Below are 19,336 nucleotides of genomic sequence, written 5' to 3' on the forward strand. Positions count from 1 at the left end.
ACGCAATTGACACTTTTCACACGCTCTCACGCCACACATCCATTTTCTCACGCACAGAAAAATTGTGGAGCAAAGAGGTACTTTTAATATTAAACTAATTCTCAGCTCTTAGATTCCGTCAATTTTATTACGAAATTCAGACAAAAATACGTTTGGCGCTTGTAAATGTGACGTGACAGATCGCTGAGCGCCTCAGTTCAAGTGCACGTGAACCGATCACCTGTTACTTTTTTTTTTAAAGATGCAGTACAACTTACCGAAAGTATACATAATATCGACCAATTAGTGTTTTTCAACCACGGAAAGAGGTCAATATAAGAGCAGGAGAACAATTATGTCACATAACGTTACATTTACCTCAGGAAAGCCATTTAACGACCATAGCATGTTAATTGAATAGAAAAAATAGCTAGAGAGGAGATTTTGCTGACCACTATATTATATATTTATTATATTTTTACTTATGTCATTAAATAATTGTTATTATAACAAAAACTGCATTATATTTAATTTAATGTTATTTTTAATAATACCAGCAGACTGGGCCCTCTATGTTTACAGCATTAGGTGAGATTATTTTTTTAAATAAAATTTAAAATAAACATGTATCCAAATTAATCAATATTGAATCAAAATCGGAATCAAATCACAAGAATGGAATTGAAATCTTGAAATTTTTGTCAAGCAATAATAAAAACTGTATCCTATACCAGTCATTGTACAATGTATACATTGTAACATGTTGTCACTAAACTTCATAAAATTCTATTTAGTTACCAAATGTTTTGACAATTACACTTACTGTGATGCAATATTTGTTTTTACATACCCACCCCCCCTCGCCAAAAAAAATACAAATCTCACTCCAAGCTAAACTCAAAAGTTGGCAGCCCTGAATATATGTGCCATCTATCAACAGTCATAACAAAGAACATCATTTGTTTATTTTCTTAACCCTCTGGCGCCTCAAGTGTCGGTCAACAATTACCGATTTTTTTATTTAATGAAGTTAATGTGTTTTGTTTTCATTTATTTTTTTGGCGATTTTATGGTACGAAATTATATTTACACTGTATGTATAATCCATTTATTCACTTTTTGAGCATAGACCTGAAAATGAAAACTGTCATAAATCTTGAATGCTTTAAAGCTCAGACTGAAGTTTGATCTCTTTTTAAAGACGACACGTGGCAGATTATTGCTGGAGTGGAAGAAGTTTTAAAAAGTGAACTTAAAAATTAGTTTTACGTTTGTTGTCATGAAAAATCCACAAAAAAACTATTTTAAATTTTTATATGAAATATATATTTTCAAAAACATGTTTTACTCTTATACTGCAAGAAAATCAAAACCACAAATCTAAAGGTTTGTTCCAAATTTGAGCTTAATATCGTATAAAATGATCTTTCAGTGAGTTGTTGTTCGGCTGCAGTCCCAAACGCTTCCACTAGAGGAACTTCCTCTCACATTCATTTCCAATTTTGACCACGAACAATACAAGTGTGACTTTCTTTCAGGAACATTTAACCTTCCATGATGTCAATCATGTCCATGATTTGTGTGTGTGTGTGTGTGTGTGTGTGTGTTCACATAGCAAGTGCCAAAACCAAAAGTTTCATTCCATTCCCATGAAGTAAAAAATTCTACAAAAAACAAACTTTAAAATTCCTCGGTCAATAGGGGCTTCCGCTCCGGATAGTGCTAGGAACTCCCCCAGGATGGTTCTCCGGGAACTAATGGTTCCTCTCGGAACCTTTTCCTGGTTGCATTCGCACCGCCAGTAGGAACTCTGAAGTGACGCAAGACATGCTTGTTGTTGTGACTTTTATTTTGACGGCGCTGAGAACGACTGAGCCTGAGCAAACAAACAGTGCTTGCATTCTCCTGTTCATTAGTTTACGATCTGTCTAACAGTCCTGTCTAATACATCATCAGATAGAACTGTTATACATAGAAAGTAGACAGTATATGAAAAGTTATTAGCGTTTGCCGTGTGGTTGAAGTTCAGTGTTTCTCCTCAGTGTAAAAGGTTAAGAGGTCCATCTATCCCCGTTTTCCATGTTTTTTAATAATGGCGGGTGCTGGTGTTTCACGTGTGTTCAGCCAATCAGAGAACACTAACGTCACTGTAGTTCCTGTAGCGCTGGTTTAGACCGATTCTGAAGTAGGAGTAAATTAGTTCCTCCAAAAGGAGTTCCTAGAACTAAAATGGTTCCCAGTTCCTGCGGTGCGAACACGCCAAAATCCGGGAACTTCTGCCAATAGTTCTAGGAACGATAAAGAGGTTCCTCCGGAGCGAAAGCCCCTAATGATGCCGGAGAGCTCCAGAGGGGTTAGTGGTCTCGAACTGTGGCCCTGAGACTGCAGATCAAGAGCTCCCACTGGAGTCCAGTTGGCCCAGTTCACTCAGCGAAACCCAAACCCTGAGCTGATGAAGAGCTTGTCTGACTGCTGTTCGAGGCAGAACACCTGACTGATGCGGGAAGAAGCTCGTCATCAAGCGTGTTTCAGTCATTCAACGCTTCGTTTGAAAAAGCAGGACCCAATAAACGCTTTATTCAAGATCGACACCACTCCGTTCGAACAGTTAGGGTTAGATACAATTTTATTATAGCTGTACGTCACTGAAAGGAGGAAATTAACAAAAAAAGATATACATTTACAATAAAACAAGACAGACTTTCAACAAATGCAGGAAGTTGAGGACTCTAGAAGTGTGCTTTCATCTTCAGGGTGTCTGCGTTGGTCTCCACCACGCTGCTCTCGATGCGCTTGTGGTACTGCTCCAGCGTGGTGAGGAGGCGCTCGTAGATCTCCTGCAGAGGAGCAGACGTTAACACTCGCCCAACACGCCTTACAGGGGATACTTCACACAAACATTACAATTAGCCCATGATTTACTCGCCCTCAAGTCATGCTAGGTGTATATGACATTCACATTTATTCATTTAGCAGACGTCACATGATATTCTTCTTTCAGACAAATAAAATCAGAGTTATATAAAAAAAATGTCCTGCTCTTCCGAGCTTTATAATGGCAGTGAATGGCTGTTTCTGTTTTGAAATCCATAAAAGTGCATCTATCCATCATAAATCAACGCAAAAACGCATCACTTTGCTTCAGAAGGCCTTTATTAACCCCCTAGAGCCACGTGGATGCACTTTAATGATGATAGATGCACTTTTATGGACTTGAAAACAGAAACAGCCATACACTGCCATTATAAAGCTCGGAAGAGCCAGTAAGTGTGTGTAAGGCCAGGACAACTCTGATTGAATTCGTCTGTAAGAAGAATGTCATATACACCTAGGATGGCTTGAGGGCGAGTAAATCATGGGCAAATTTTCATTTTTGGGTGAACTATCCCTTTAATGTTAAACTAGGCCATTTAAATGAAGAACAAACACAAGATGTTCCCCAACACAGTCAGCTCTGTAAGAGTCCAGAACACGAGACGGACTTCAGAAGTGCTGGTGAAACGCACCTGGGCTTTCTGTGTGTGCTGGTTGCACTTTGCTCGAAGCTCCTGCATCTTTTCCTTGAACCGTTTAGTTTCACGGTTGCTTTCTTCCATTTTCTTCACAAACTCCTCTCGTTTCTGGTGGATTTTGTCATATTGCCTGAATAAAATAAATGAGAAAATTAGAGGAGTGTTTCTCAATCAGAAGAAACAGAGCCGAGGGTGACGATGCACTCGTGTCACGATGACAATCAGGACACTTTAAAGGGGTCATGAACTGAGAAATCTAATTTTCCTTGAGCTTTTGACATATTAAAGGTCATCATACTATAAGAATATCCTGTAAGTTTCAGATCTGGAAAAATCCTTGTTAATCCAAAAACATTATTTTTATAATTATTACATGATTATATTATTTTATATTTCAAACTTATATTTGTTTGATCCATTTTAATTGAATTTAAAAAAAGTAAATTGTAAAACTGGATTTTATTTTTTAAATGTGTCCACGTTTGCATTGGTGACGGTCCGCAGGTTGAGGACCGATGCTGTAGATCTGAAAGGGTCAGTTCACACACAAATAATAATTCCGTCATGTTTGCACCCTCGTGATGCGTCGAGGCTTTCAGTATCATTTGCTTGCAGTTATTTTAGCAGTACAAAAACTGTACTTCCAGTTAATACTAATCTTGTCTTGAATAATTTTCTCAAAACGTTAGCACAAAAACAGTATTTACACATGGATCCAACCTTTCTTTCTGAAGTGTTTAGTTGAATGTTCTTCTGACATTTTTTTTTTTTAACATTACTACTTGTTTCAGAACGTTCAGAGAACATTCAAAAGTAATTTTCACATTGTGAAAAAAAAAAAAGAATGTTCACTTAAAGCTGCAGTCTGTAATTTGTCCTCTTTGTCGCCATCTCTGTTCGAAATCTGCAACTGCAGTTATTCACGGAATTATCAACTTTACGAGGGTTGCGGATGAATCCGATGTTTATAGGAGAATGTGCGGCTGTCAGTCGCCGGTGTGGATCCTGTCCAGTGTTAATTTCGTTAACGAAAACTATGACGAAAAATGTTCGTTGATGACGAACTTTTTTCCCCTGACTAAGACAAGACAATGAGCGACGACACCCACGTCATTAAACGATAACTGTGACTATATCAACACATGCAATATCGTTGACGAAAAAAGACGAGACTGAAATGTGTTTAAACATTTTTTAAACTTAACCAAAACCACTTGTTTGTGTCAAATAAAGGAGACAACAACACATTGACTGTTTTTTACGAGCGTTCATGCTTACGGTTGCCAGATTTTAATAATAAAACCCCCAGACAGAGCTTTTCTGTTAAAAGAACACGTTTTCTACCCGGTCTTTTCAATAGCATCTGGCAACCATGCGCACGCGCTCTCTCTACACTGCTGAAGAAGCGCGGATGATCTGAAAACACAGACGAGTAAGCTGGAGTTTAGCGATCTTCATTTGAGATTTTCTACTTAAATTGTGTCGTTCAGTCGGTCTGTGTTCTGCCACGAGCCGTTTGCGCTATCTGTGCTACTAAATCTGCGATCAAAATATAGGCTGATATCCAGCAGTGTTTTTAATGTTGATCATATTATACGAGCAAGAATGCAATGTTTCCTGAATATCCACACGATTTCAAATGAGACATTGACTTTATACAACAGTTCAACAAACAGAAGGGTAACATTAAATAATGTACTACATTTAAAACAGTATTGTCAGTAGGCTTATTGCTCTATTTTGCAACGAAAGCCACAGCAGATTCGTGAACGATTCTGTGGCTTTGAACGAATCGTGAGATTCAATGACCCGTTCATAAAAATAGCAGCTTGCTTCCTTACTGAATGAATGAATGAATGACTCCATGACTCACTCATAAAGACAGTGACTTATACTGGCTTTAATTTAATATTTTAAAAGTACCGGTATCACTTCGTTTTTACCATCATTGCATATTTATTGAACATTGTTTAATTTAAAAAATATATTTAAAAAATATTGTCCCTTAATGGAAAAAGTGTGACTGCAGTCTAAGTGGAAGAGAGGGGGTGCCAGGGGGTAGGGCACTCTAAAAACCACTGAACTAAGGAAAAGGGGTATGTAGAATTGCACAAGTGCTAAAGAGTGCAATGTCAATACAGCCTGTTACCTTAATTTACATTTCTCATAAGCTTAACTGAATTGGCCTAGAGATAAAAAATTTAGGACATTTTTTGTCTAAAGACTACATATAAATAGCTACCAAAATTAATGTCGGTAATGCAGTTTGACTAAAAGTTGACAAAAAATGCAATGACTTTTCGTCAACTAAAACTAGACTAAAACTATGAAAGACAAAATGACTAAAATGTGACTAAGACCAATAAGTATTTTCGTCTCAAGATGAAAACTAAGACTAAATCAAAAATGGCTGCCAAAATTAACACTGATCCTGTCATTCGCAATCACAGATTATACTTTTGGGAAGTATGACCAACATAAGAATTTTCACCGGAAAATGTCGTCTGATCAAGTAACATCCACTTTTGTTCTGACACACTAAGGGATAAAGCACTGCAGTAAATCACGCTGATTAAATCTAACGATCGCTCATCATATCACGTCAAACCGTGCAAATTATACTGTTCTCAAATTGTTAATGTTAACAACATCAGCATTGCGTGACTACATTTAATGTCCTTCCGATATTATCCTTGTTTCCGCATGGGCCGATTGCAGTCTCTGTTTTCCTGTCGTCACACCGAAGTCTTTTGCGTTTTACAACGAGTGAATCTCCAGTTGGTGATCGTCATTTGAACCTCTCTGGATCCGCCATCAAATTGTGTAGTTTAATTATATCAAGTGCTGTGAGAAAAGGCTATAAATCTCCAGCATCCTCACACTCATAGCCGACTAGCCGAGACTCCTCTTTATGTGGACAGATGTGACTTTATGTGGACAGATGTGACTTTATGTGGACAGATGTGACGGAATGACGCAATGCTCAAATTTCCTGCAGAAATCCACCAGTACCACTGGAGTTAAAGACATTATTACAAGCTCACCGTTTTGAATCGAGCTACGGCAAGCAGAGAGTGTTGAACACTGGCTGGTTATGTACTTGCTCAGTTTATTTTGGATCATTTTTATCCCCCCAAAAAAGTTACGGACTACAGCTTTAACATTCGCATAACCAAGAAAAAACTATTTTAGACATTTTGAACATTCAGAAATAATGTTGTCATAATTGAATAGTCTGGTTAGTCCAGAAACACTGGTAGAACAGGGTTAAAGAGGGTTAAACTGCTGAAGTATGAGCTATAGCGTATTAGCAATGCTGAGAACTTCTGAACTACCTTTCAAATCGAAAGTGGCTTAAAATGCAAAGCACGAGAGGACCAAACATGAGACGCTTCACCTGGAGTTCACTTATTAATAATAGCAGACATACATTTGATTCAAGTGAAAGTTTCCAATTCTTCACACACATGACTGTATAAATGCATACATTTGAAAAATCTTCTAATATTAAGCACAGGAAGCGTATTATCAAATGCATTGTCGCACAAAAGGTTAAAAAAGGTAAAATCTTCTGTTATAGATGTTTTTTTTACTTACCCATAAATATTTTTGACCTGCTGATCTTTGACCTCTTTCTTCTTCTGCCGCCGGATCTGGTTCTTCGACTGCTTGTCGAGTTTCATGGCGAACCCCCTCTTCATCTGGGCCTCTTCACTGCTCAGGCTCTTCAGCTCTTTCTGCAAGGCTTCATTCATGGCTGCTAATCTCTGGACCTGTGCAGGAACCATCATTTAAAACGGTGAAAAAACAACTCAGGAAATGCCTTCCTTAAACCATGACTGTATTCATATGTTCTCCAGTCACTGAGTCCACTGGTTTACCAGTTACTAACCACTCAGCATTTTGACATCGATATCATAGGACTGCCATATAGATATGTTTTATATTATCTCATAATGTGTCAGCGGGTTTATTAGGCTGCTGTCACTTTAAGACCGGATGCACGGATCCATTATACTGATACACGTTTTCTTTCTCAACTGTTTACGTACACTTAAATAAACTGCAGCAATTAACATTTTGTCAGAACCTTTAGTAAATTACATTATTTTGTTTATTGGCTATTCAGAATCGAGATCTCGTTTAGTGTATACGGTTGAAGAAATGCACTTTTTTGACTGTATTTTAAGTGCGACACAGGTGAACAGACTGAACAATATTTGCTGCTGTGACTCTCCAATCACAGTCAGAACTTCTTGCAAGCGTATGATGCGTATGGTGATCTTTACCTCCTCTTTCTGCTGGTTGGTCTTGCACATGCTAATCTGTAAGTCCTGCAGTTGTTTGAGCAGGACCTGTAGTTCTGCCTCCACCTGACCAGCACACTGGACCAGCATCTGCAGCTCCACCAGCCTCTCGTCCGCCAGCTCCTGTCTCACACACACACACACACACACACACACACACACACACACACACACACGGAACAGCAGCCGGTCAACTGCTGATAACACCACCAACACTCAGTGACAGAACAGAGACCTGCTGATCTGGGCCGTTAAACAACACCTGTTGTTACCTGCAACTTGTCAAGCAAACTCATGTAAACGAAGGTGTGCAACATGCAAATGATACATACTTTTGACATCTTAATGCTCTTCACGTTCTCCTTCATCCTTTCCATCTCGTTTTTCAGCTCTTCGGGCGACTCCACGATCTGAGACTTGAGCTTGGAGATCTCATCCTTCAGCGTCGCCACATCCACCTTCCTTTGAGTCTGGATTGTAAAGCACATCTCTGATTACAACAGTCAGTCTGCAGCACTGCCGCCACAGACGTACACCTACACCACACTCAGCCAGATCCGCCTCCGTACAACCAATAACCCATGGATTAAAACCAATTACCAGCCCTTCATATTTTTCTTTCTCAATGTTTTACTCGGATCTTTTCTTCGGTAATATGACATATATCAGTCTCTACTTCCACTACATGGTGACACAAATTATCTGATACATACCAGTTTCTGTGAGATCTCAGCAATCTCCGTCTTGCACTGCGCAACCATCTCATTCATCGCAGTCTAAAGAGAACATTTAAAATTAATATGACAAGAAAAAAAGGCCTGAAAAACACTGGGTCACGTGACAACAGTTAATGCATCACGTGACAACAGTTAATGCATCACGTTGGTGGACCGGGTTGGGAATCGTAAGAAATTTTCCGGTTCCGCCAAACGATTCCGGTTTTGGTTCCCATTCAATAAAAATTATTAAAACAACTAATAAAAAAATTGTAGTAAGAGAAAAATGCACAATCCTTTTTGTGTTTATTTCTGATACTGGTCAAATGAGTTTAACAGACTGGCAATGTCAACAAATTCAACATATTATTTAGCAATTTTTGCAAAAATAATAAAATTTTCTGATGGAGCATAAACATTTCTGCATTCTCTAGGATGATCTGGGACGTCTCCTCTAGCGTATAGCAGTGGAGAATACGCTCTCAGAGGGGCGGATGAACACGTGTGAGATCCAGACAGGGGAAACTGAACCAGTGTGAATGACTGATTCATAAAGACTTCACTGGTTTCATTACTGGATGAACCGACGCTCTAGTGGTTGATAAGCAGAACTACATGGCGGAAGAACACTAGCCGGAGCTACGTCTCTCTGTACGTCTGTGACGCGGGCGAGTCACGCAGGCGCTGGGCTAACGTCACTCCGCAGCGGTGCCACCCGACCGGTGTAAAGTAGGCCGGGTCTAAACGCTTATTACAGGCTCACCGTAGAGATTCAGGAAACAGAAACACGGTGTGAAAAAAGGCATCATGATGTACTCGCTCATTATATACATTTAGTAAATTCTGAACACAAAGTTACGGACTGCAGCTTTAACAGTCGTCTTACGAATGTTTAGAAGCATCAGGTGTAATCGATACACTCGTTATCTGAAGCGACTTTCAAAAGGTGGTTTTGGTTGCTAGCGTAGACGTCAGTGTTTATACTCGAACTATAAACCTATCTCAGTACTTCTGTGATCGTTTGAGTATCTGTAACACAGGAATATCGCTACTGTGTGGCTGAAGAGACTGAGAGTAAAGCTGTTCCACATATAACTGCTCTCTCTGGGTCAGCGACAGCGCAAACAGATTTAATGTTCCGGTGTGATGTTTTGTTATTTAGGAATAAGATCGCGTGGGTGTTTGAATCGAGATCGTTTAAAGATTAATGCTGCAGCTTCATACTCTCTCTCTGCGTTGATATCTGACGCGAAACGTATACGAGTAGTGCGAGGGCTTTTCAGTGCATTCATTACTATTTTAATGTTCATGAGGCGTCGCTGTTCCAGGATGAGCTCCCAGCACTTCGCCCACACACCGCACCGGTTTCAGAACCAGAACTTAGGAATTTTTCAAAAAGACTAACGGTTCTGGATGTTCCCAATCCTACTGGTGGACAAACTGGTCAGAACTGTATAATTCAGACATCACTTATGCAACAAAGACATATTTTTCTGAAATATGTTAGTCTGACCAAATATCAATTAGGCTTTCACTTGGTCTTCATCTCTGGGTTAGCCTACGGTTCATTTTGAGAGGCATTAGCAAAACAAACACTGTTGCTTTACATGCAACATACGTATTTACCCATCATGCATTGTGATATGGACCTGGTTCGTTAGGTTGCCTTCTCACCACAAAAGGCACTGAAGTGATTTTATTGGTGCAGAATCAATAGTGCTGGGCGGTACACCGGTTCCTACCGAATAATACCGGTGTCAGGGGTGATAGTAGAAAAAAATCCTGAGCCTGAACTTTTTTCCCTGGGAGATAAGCGGGCGAAGCAAAGATGATGTATGCCCTGATCAACATAATTGTCAAACGTGATCCAGGGATGTGCTCCCCTAGGAGAACATTTTGATAAATAGTCCCTTAAATGATAGATTCTGGTGACTTTTGTGAATATAAATGGACATCATTCAGACATGAGATGAACAAACCCAATACAAGCCTACAGTAGCAGGTTTCAGTAATGCCTGGTTCAGATTACACGATTTTAGCCCGATTTTGGCACGATCCGTTTGACGTAGGGTGTCGTGGGGATTCGCAAACGACAACGGGCGTCGGGACGCAAGATTCGATCGTTTCATCTCGTATAGTGTGTCATAGTGGGCGACAACCTACGTCGCGTCTGCGATGCTTCACGACATCACGACAAAAAGACTAGCATGTTTAATTTTTTAACAGTCCTCCACGACGACGGCGCGCGAGTGAGTGTGTGACTGTGTGCGCGCGAGAGAGTGTGAGTGAGAGAGCATGTGTGAGTGTGTGTGTGTGAGAGAGAGTGCGTGTATGTGAGTGAGTGTGTATGTGCGAGTGAGCGTGAGCGTGAGCGTGTGTCAGGTGTGTGTGTGAGTGAGTGCGTGTAGCTATGTGAGTGAGCGTGTGTATGTGCCAGTGAATGAGTGTGTGAAACGGCTCGCGATGACTGGTCGGAAAACAACGTGTAGTCTGACATGTTTCTTGTCCACGACATGACAAGATTTTTAGGAGTCAAAATCGTGTAATCTGACAGAGTGACTATCATAACAGACAAAAAAATCGTGTAATCTGAACCAGGCATTAGTTAAATTTAAGCCCTTTTTAAGACATTTTAAGATTGAAATTTAAGACCTACACGACGCATTGCCAAAAAAAATTCAAATCAAAGAATTCATTTTATTTCAATGAATTCAGTAATTGAAAAAGCATTAATTTAATTAACAGATAAATCACATTAGTAACCTTCCACACCCAACAACGCGTGTCAGAGAAAAGAACAGAATCAGATGTAATTTTTTTTATAGAAAATTGTACTTTGCATATTATACTGTAAAAAACACATAATTAGTTGATTTTAGTTGATCATAACTAGAGATGAAATGGCATGAACATTTCATTTCACGATTATAGTGACAAAAATGATCACGGTTATCACAGAATCCTGTTCAGAAAGTACTAATACTACACAATGAAATCAATTCACCAAGTTTTATGTCGAAAACCAGCAAATAATAAATAAAATAAGCATCAATATGCACTTTTTGTTTACATAAACATTAAAATAATACCATTAAAAATGATAGCCAGATTTTAAAAGTGTCTTGCAACATGTTATATACATGTACAAGTTCAAAAAGTTGACAAATAGTTTTTTTTATAAAAAGATAAACCTCACATATTTCATACTTTAAATGATTATTTATAAAAAGAATGAGTCAAAAAAAGATAAATTACTGACATTTACAATGCACTTTAGCTTATCTTTTATTATTAATAGTAAAAATCGGTCAGATTTTCCCGTGGCGTCTGTCATTGCTATGCAACCATGCACTGCGTCTCCACAACGACAAAAAAGTATTAGTGGCTAATGGATTTCCACCACCGAAAAACGCCTGGAAAAAAAACAAGCGCGCCGCTTCAGTTATGAGCTCTTGCCGCGCGCCTACATTTGAATGAACTTGATCGCGCAAAAGACGCGATATGTGAACAGCCTGTTGGCGAGCTAGCTCATATCAGGCCACGAGTGACTGGAGCTCGCGAGCGGCGTGTGGGAGACCCTGCTCTAGAGCGCAGCTTTATAGGCTACAACTCCATACTTATCTGCTACTTTGTAATAACTTTCTGCGGCCAGAGTTTCTGGAAATGAACGAGGGTAAACACTTTTTAAGACCTGACTAAATTAAATTTAAAGCCGCGGATTAAAATCTGGTCGTTTTTTTAAGACGTTTTAAGGCATTAAATTTAAAGTTCAGACTTTTTAAGTGAGGTGTGTTGAATTGCTCGGACAGCTTGATGACTAGGGTCTAACTCATGCCGTGGCAGCACTTTTTTGGTTCCATATAATATTTTCCTTGCGCACAAAGTTTCGCGCTGCCAGTGTGGGAAACACATTCGTAGTGTATGGGAAACACAAAACAAATTCGCACGTGGAGTGACTGCTGAATCAATCTGATTGGCCAAAACCCAAGACCAGCCCCTACCCTATAACCGATTGGCTGAAGTGGGCTTACTGGTGTGGTTTAGTGAAAGCACCTCTCAGATCTTGGGATTATTATTATTATTTTTTTTTCTTTATTTTTTTCGCAGACACGTCTGTATGCCGGAAATCCGGCGTGGCGCCGGAGCGCTATCAGGCCCGCGGTGTTTAATTGTTATATGAATTTAATAAACCAGCATATGTCTCTTTAACAGCGCTGGGAACGCGGCGCGACACTGAGTGAGAGGGTCTCACTGTTCACGGGTGATGCTCAGCTGTGTGTGTTACTGAGACGGTGAAGATGGAGAGGTTAAACTATAACTGATAGCTGTCAAATTATATTACAGTGTTTCCCATGCATTGGTTCACAATATCAACACTGCCTTTTCGAAAATCTATTTGTGTTTGGCTTTGACGTCGCTGAATAAACATGAGCACTGCGCGTTTCACAGTCCAAACGCGGCGCGGGTGTTTTTATATGAATGTTTCTGAAGCGAACTGACGGTCTTGTTTCGGAGATGTTTCGATGTTATTTCAATTGAATCTTTCTTTATCTCTCCTGATAAAGCAGCGTTTATGTACTGGTTTGTGTTCAGCCGTTACCGTGGAAACCGCTTTGTGTTCAGCCGTTACCGTGGAAACTGCTGTTTCTGCTGATCCTACAGTGCCTCCTGCTGGAGCTCTTTATAAACAGCCTTGCAAACCTGTATTAATACTAGTGTGGATTTTTTCTACAATATTCCCTCATGACAGTGAAATTGGGGCATTCTAAGTCAATCTGCTGCAGCATTTCCTCTTTCAATCAGTAGAAAAGGTGATATTTCATTAGTAAACTGAAATCATTGAGGTCTCACCACATCCTGGTATTCCCGCTGTGTGTTAGCGCTGAGCTCTGCCAGGGCAGACGCTAGCTCTCTAGCCTCCGCTTGCTGCTCCGGAGGAATGGTTCTGTGAAGGGAGGATTGACACGCTCAGAGAGAAGCATCTTTAGTAAGACGTTTAAATAAACCACTGCACTTACGTCAGCTTCTCAATCTTCTTCTCAGCTTCCTTTATTTCTCTCGTGTACGTCTGGAGTCGGTCCATATCACACCGCTGTTGACAAACACAACACCTTAAATCACAAGGGCTAGCTTTACATGCACAGCTTCTGTTTCAATCGGACTGAACTCATTCTGATTGATGAATCTGAACGTAGTGTTTACATGAACACTAAACGTGGTCGGGTTGATGTGTGTGTTTATATGCCACAAGCTTCAATTCGGGATAGATTGTTTGACATGCGCACACTGCACGAATATACAGAGTTTCCCGCTGTCCGCGCATAATAACTGTCCTCCTACAGTTCTTTATTTGTTTTAAACAGCAGACTTAATATTTATCCATTTCTGGTCATAATTTGGAGATAATGATCATATGAGCTGTTGTGCCGCTGCTAATATTGATCACCAGTAAAAATGGCCAAAACGTGTGTGTCGTGTGTGAGAGTCTGAAGCAGCACTGGAGGGCCGTTGTCCTGCTCCACTCCACACACGCAGAAGAGGAGGATTATGGGAGGACGACACACTCGTTTATACCACACTTTATTCAACAGGAGAACAGCTCGTTCAGCGCGTCACTGCGCTATTTCTACGTCACTGCGCTATTTCTACGTCATTACGCTATTTCTATGCTATTGCTACGTCATTACGCTATTTCTACGTCATTACGCTATTTCTATGCTATTGCTACGTCATTACGCTATTTCTACTATTGTCATTATGCTATTTCTACATCGTTGCACTATTTCTACGTCATTGCGCTATTTCTATGCTATTGCTACGTCATTACGCTATTTCTACTATTATGTCATTATGCTATTTCTACGTCATTGCGCTATTTCTACCTCATTGCGCTATTTCTACCTCATTGCGCTATTTCTACGTCACTGCGTTATTTCTACGTCACTGCGCTATTTCTGTTTCTACCTCATTACGCTATTTCTATGTCATTACGCAATTTCTATGCTATTCTTACGTCATTAAGTTCTTGCTACCTCATTACGCTATTTCTACGTCATTACGCTATTTCTATGCTATTGCTACGTCATTACATTCTTGCTACGTCATTACGCTATTTCTATGCTATTGCTACGTCATTACGCTATTTCCACCTCATTACATATTTCCACGTCATTGCGCTATTTCTACCTCATTGCGCTATTTCTATTTTTACCTCATTACGCTATTTCTATGCTATTGTTACATCATTAAGCTATTTCTACGTCATTGCGCTATTTCTACCTCATTACGCTATTTCTACGTCATTATGCTATTTCTATGCTATTGCTACGTCATTACATTCTTGCTACGTCATTACGCTATTTCCACCTCATTACGCTATTTCCACGTCATTACATATTTTCACGTCATTACGCTATTTCTATGCTATTGCTACGTCATTTAGAGCTTTAATTCTCTGCCCGAGCCCGAGCCCGGACTCGACCTCGGGTCGGGTCGGGCCCTTGATAAAGCACGTCACGTGTCATGCGCAGCGTCTCGCACTCGCAGTCTCGCACGCGTGACGCATCACACCTGCTGTGCGTGCTGTAGGCTATTCTGTTGCTATTCTAAGTGCGACATGGATCTTGAAGAAGCAAAGAAAAAAATGAAAACAGGAGAATTAACTTTGAGCAAGTTTGGAGGAAAATCGGAGGTATGGACACATTTTAAACTAGTCGTGGGGAGTGACAACATAATGTGTTGGCTTTGTCTCGTGCATTAAATGCACACGCTGCTAGCCTATGACAGCAAAAAAATGGGGACTTCGACGATGAACAGACAAGCAGTCTTGCCATGACAGAAATTATTATAGTAGTCAGCCTCAGGCCTCAATATCCGCTTTTGTTACTTTTCCGATCCATTTCTGAATAAACAAACAACGCAGTTTGCATGCTTCTTCCTTGTCGCATAAACGCCATTACGCTATTTCTATGCTATTGCTACGTCATTACGCTATTTCCACCTCATTACGCTATTTCCACGTCATTACGCTATTTCCACGTCATTACGCTATTTCTATGCTATTGCTACGTCATTACGCTATTTCCACGTCATTACATATTTCCACGTCATTACGCTATTTCTATGCTTTTGCTACGTCATTACGCTATTTCTACGTCATTGCGTTATTTCTACCTCATTACGCTATTTCTACATCATTATGCTATTTCTATGCTATTGCTACGTCATTACATTCTTGCTACGTCATTACGCTATTTCTATGCTATTGCTACGTCATTACGCTATTTCCACCTCATTACGCTATTTCCACATCATTACATATTTCCACGTCATTACATATTTCCACCTCATTACGCTATTTCCACCTCATTACATATTTCCACGTCATTACATATTTCTACCTCATTGCACTATTTCTATTTTTACCTCATTACGCAATTTCTATGCTATTGTTACGTCATTACGTTCTTGCTACGTCATTACGCTATTTCCACCTCATTACGCTATTTCCACGTCATTGCACATGCGCAGTCCTTTCAGTTTCGGTTTTTGATCTGATCAAGTGTTTACATGTTCTCTCGATCGGATTAGAAAAGGAATAAACCACATGAAGGCTTTTCTAATGGATTATTTGGTTGCATGTAAACGTTGCCATTGTGACGTGCTTAAACGGGTCATATGATGCTTTTAATCTGGACCTTCTGTGTGTAACGGGTCTGCGATCTGTTACAAAGCTCAAGTATTCATCACGGTAGATCCTCAAATCTCAGCTTGATATAAGAGAGGTTTAGCACAACTAAGACTACAGTTCTCTAAGATGATTGTAACACGTTAAGCATTTTCAGCTGAATTAATTAGGAATTTGTGGACATCAAAAATATGACATGAACATTCCTTTTAAACGTTGAAGAAAACAACTTACAAAACTTTGCTGGTGGACGGCCGTCATCTCCACCCTCTGCTTCCGGAAGTGGAGGAAGTTTTGGATTGCGCTCAGAATAGTGATCGTTCGCTTCAACTCTGGCAGAAGGTGTGAGGAAAACAAACAATCAGCTCAGCATGACCTTCATACCAGCTTTAAACTTTACGCAATAACACTGTATCAGGACAGAACAGCTTTCGCTCTAGCGCTGCTGAACAACAACACTGTCTTCTGCAGAGCTGCTTTACAGCACAATTTAAATTTGCCATACATATATTATATATTAATAATCATAATTACAATTTCAAGGAAATAATCGAGAATTATGATTGTCATAATCGTGCAGCCTTACTTACAACTTAAACTTATTTCTGTTTTCTGCCAAGGCAACATTTCTAATTTTCATTTAAATGTTTTTCAAATAATATTTTTTCACAGCTTTATTTCAATTTACATTGTTTTTAATAGTTTTAGTTTACGATAATAATCCTGATATCATGTGAGAGTTTAAAAAAAAAAAAAGTTATAAAACTGTTATTTACACAGAGAGCATTATGAAATTGTCCATCTTTCTAAAGAGTTTCTCTGTGAACCCTGCAGTAAAGTGTGCCTGCTTTACAAAACAATCTGCAGTAATGTAAAAAACCCTCGTCTTACGCAATCCAGAACATCGTTAAAGATAAACCATCCACCCATTCCCCACATCCTCATTCTCCTGCGACACGGCCAATGAAAATGTTGTCAGGGCAAAACATAAACACCAGCAGAAATAACTCTCCCTGTTGAGCCCTGAGAGAGAAAACGAGATACTCACTGGGGTTGAGCAAGTCATTCAGGGAAAAATCATACACATGACAGATCGGTAAGAACTGGCACCTGAAAGACACGCAGATCAGTGGAGTAAACATGAGATCTGTCAGAACAACACACTGCAGTCTTCTCACTCACATGCGCCGGTACACACTCATGACCGGAGAAACCCACTCGTGCAGCATCGGGAACTGGACGTTTTCAGACAACGGCACCTGCAGAACACAGGAGCATCATTAATTAAACACCAAGACTCTCAGATCTGATCTGATGATGCATACAGGGATTAAAGTGAAAAAAATTCTTCTGACTGAATTTTTTTTTAGGCCAAGTCATATTCCTTTAACTTTTTAAATAGTCGAGACCAATAGCGTTTTAAGGGGAGACGTTTTAAACCGCTTTAATATTGCCAGTATGCGTATTTTAAAAGCTATTTTAATCAAACCAGGCAGGGAGCATACTGTAGTAGAGCACGAACGGCAGCATTGTGACTAGCTTCTGATTGATGGTGACCTAGCACTTTTTTGCCATTATTGCCATATTGAAGTCTCCTGTGACATACTGTGCAAAGACACGTACCTGGCTTGTTTGATTTTTTTAGTCCACGAACTAAAAGGTTTGCCATTCTCCCCCCATTTCGCTAAGCCTTCCCCTACTTAAACTTTTGTTAAGTAAAGGGGAAAAGTACTTGTGTGTGTTAAGAAATTTTGTGCAAACGTGTTATAATTTGCCTATATATATATATATATATATATATATTTATTTATTATATATAGGCAAATTATAACACGTTTACACAAAATTTCTTAACACACACAAGTACTTTTCCCCTTTACTTAACATAAATTGCAAGAATATGACTAATAGTAAAGACTACTAATAAATAAACATTAGGCCTATGCTAAACAGCAGTCCCAAACTAGTTTTTGTTAATACAATGTTGGTATGAGCCACTACAGTCATTTAAAAATATAAAAAATAACACAAAGTGAAAATAGTGGCATTTTGGGGTTAATATGGAAACGACAGTTACCATGGTGAATACACAATACTAACAAGAACTGTTAATGAAACATGGAAACTGCTCCTGGTGAATAGAATGAAAATCATCCCTGCATTACTTTTATTTTGTGTAATTTACAACGTAACGGCGTTGCATGCTCATAGTTTCATTTGCACTTGATCAGTGAGGCGATACAGCGCGCGCTGCCACATTCGCGCGTGCAATTGAGTGTGCGCTACGAGTACAGGATTATGAAGGACTAAAAATGACAGAAGGAAAAATAAATAAATAAATAAATAAAAGTAGAAATAAATAAATAAATGCAGAAATAATAGTGAAAATAAATACATTTTGGTAATATAAGTGGCTATTTATGTATTTATGTATTTTTACATGTATTTATTTATTTCTATATGTATTTATTTATGTATTTATACATTTATTTATACATTTATGCATTTATATTTATTTATTTATTTATATATGTATATATGTATTTATTTCTACATTTATTTATTTCTGTATTTCCACATTTCTACATTTATTTATTTCTGTATTTCCACATTTCTACATTTATTTATTTCTGTATTTCCACATTTCTACATTTATTTTTCCCTGCGCCTGTATGCTAATTGATCTATGGCTAAGCCACGCCCCCAAACGCGATGAGCCAATCACAGTGCGCATAGCTACACCCAGTACACTCGGACATTCTCTGCTTCCACGTCCATTGAAATGCATTGCAGTTAGTGACAGCGCCTGTTACCGAATGTTGACTGAGTGAGTGGAGGGGGCGTGGCTTAGCCATAGGTCAATTAGCATACAGGCGCAGGGAAAAATAAATGTAGAAATGTGGAAATACAGAAATAAATAAATGTAGAAATACATAAATAAATAAATACATATATAAATATATAAATAAATAAATACATACATACATATATAAATAAATAAATGTATAAATACATAAATAAATACATATAGAAATGCATAAATAAATAAATAAATACATGTAAAAATACAGAAATAGCCATTTATATTACCAAAATGTATTTATTTTCACTATTATTTCTGCATTTATTTATTTA

General features: G+C 38.9%; 1 protein-coding gene across 1 annotated transcript in view; it reads right to left on the bottom strand.

Annotated features, from left to right (window-relative positions):
• Nucleotides 1–2,587: 2,587 nt before the first annotated feature.
• nuf2 (UF2 component of NDC80 kinetochore complex) overlaps nucleotides 2,588–19,336 on the bottom strand; it is a 47,169-nt gene continuing 30,420 nt past the window's right edge. The window contains exons 8-18 of the mRNA XM_084100865.1: nucleotides 17,384–17,460; nucleotides 17,250–17,311; nucleotides 16,436–16,533; nucleotides 13,533–13,606; nucleotides 13,366–13,459; nucleotides 8,512–8,574; nucleotides 8,131–8,268; nucleotides 7,781–7,921; nucleotides 7,089–7,264; nucleotides 3,486–3,621; nucleotides 2,588–2,816 (exon numbers count right to left, since the gene is read on the bottom strand). Of these exons, the coding sequence (XP_083956991.1) occupies nucleotides 2,709–2,816; nucleotides 3,486–3,621; nucleotides 7,089–7,264; nucleotides 7,781–7,921; nucleotides 8,131–8,268; nucleotides 8,512–8,574; nucleotides 13,366–13,459; nucleotides 13,533–13,606; nucleotides 16,436–16,533; nucleotides 17,250–17,311; nucleotides 17,384–17,460 (1,167 nt within the window). The 3' untranslated portion in view covers nucleotides 2,588–2,708. The remainder of the gene's footprint in view (nucleotides 2,817–3,485; nucleotides 3,622–7,088; nucleotides 7,265–7,780; nucleotides 7,922–8,130; nucleotides 8,269–8,511; nucleotides 8,575–13,365; nucleotides 13,460–13,532; nucleotides 13,607–16,435; nucleotides 16,534–17,249; nucleotides 17,312–17,383; nucleotides 17,461–19,336) is intronic.

The sequence above is a fragment of the Abramis brama genome (genome assembly GCF_963993115.1).
Source record: "Abramis brama genome assembly, chromosome: 23".
In the NCBI taxonomy this organism is placed as follows: Eukaryota; Metazoa; Chordata; class Actinopteri; order Cypriniformes; family Leuciscidae; genus Abramis; species Abramis brama.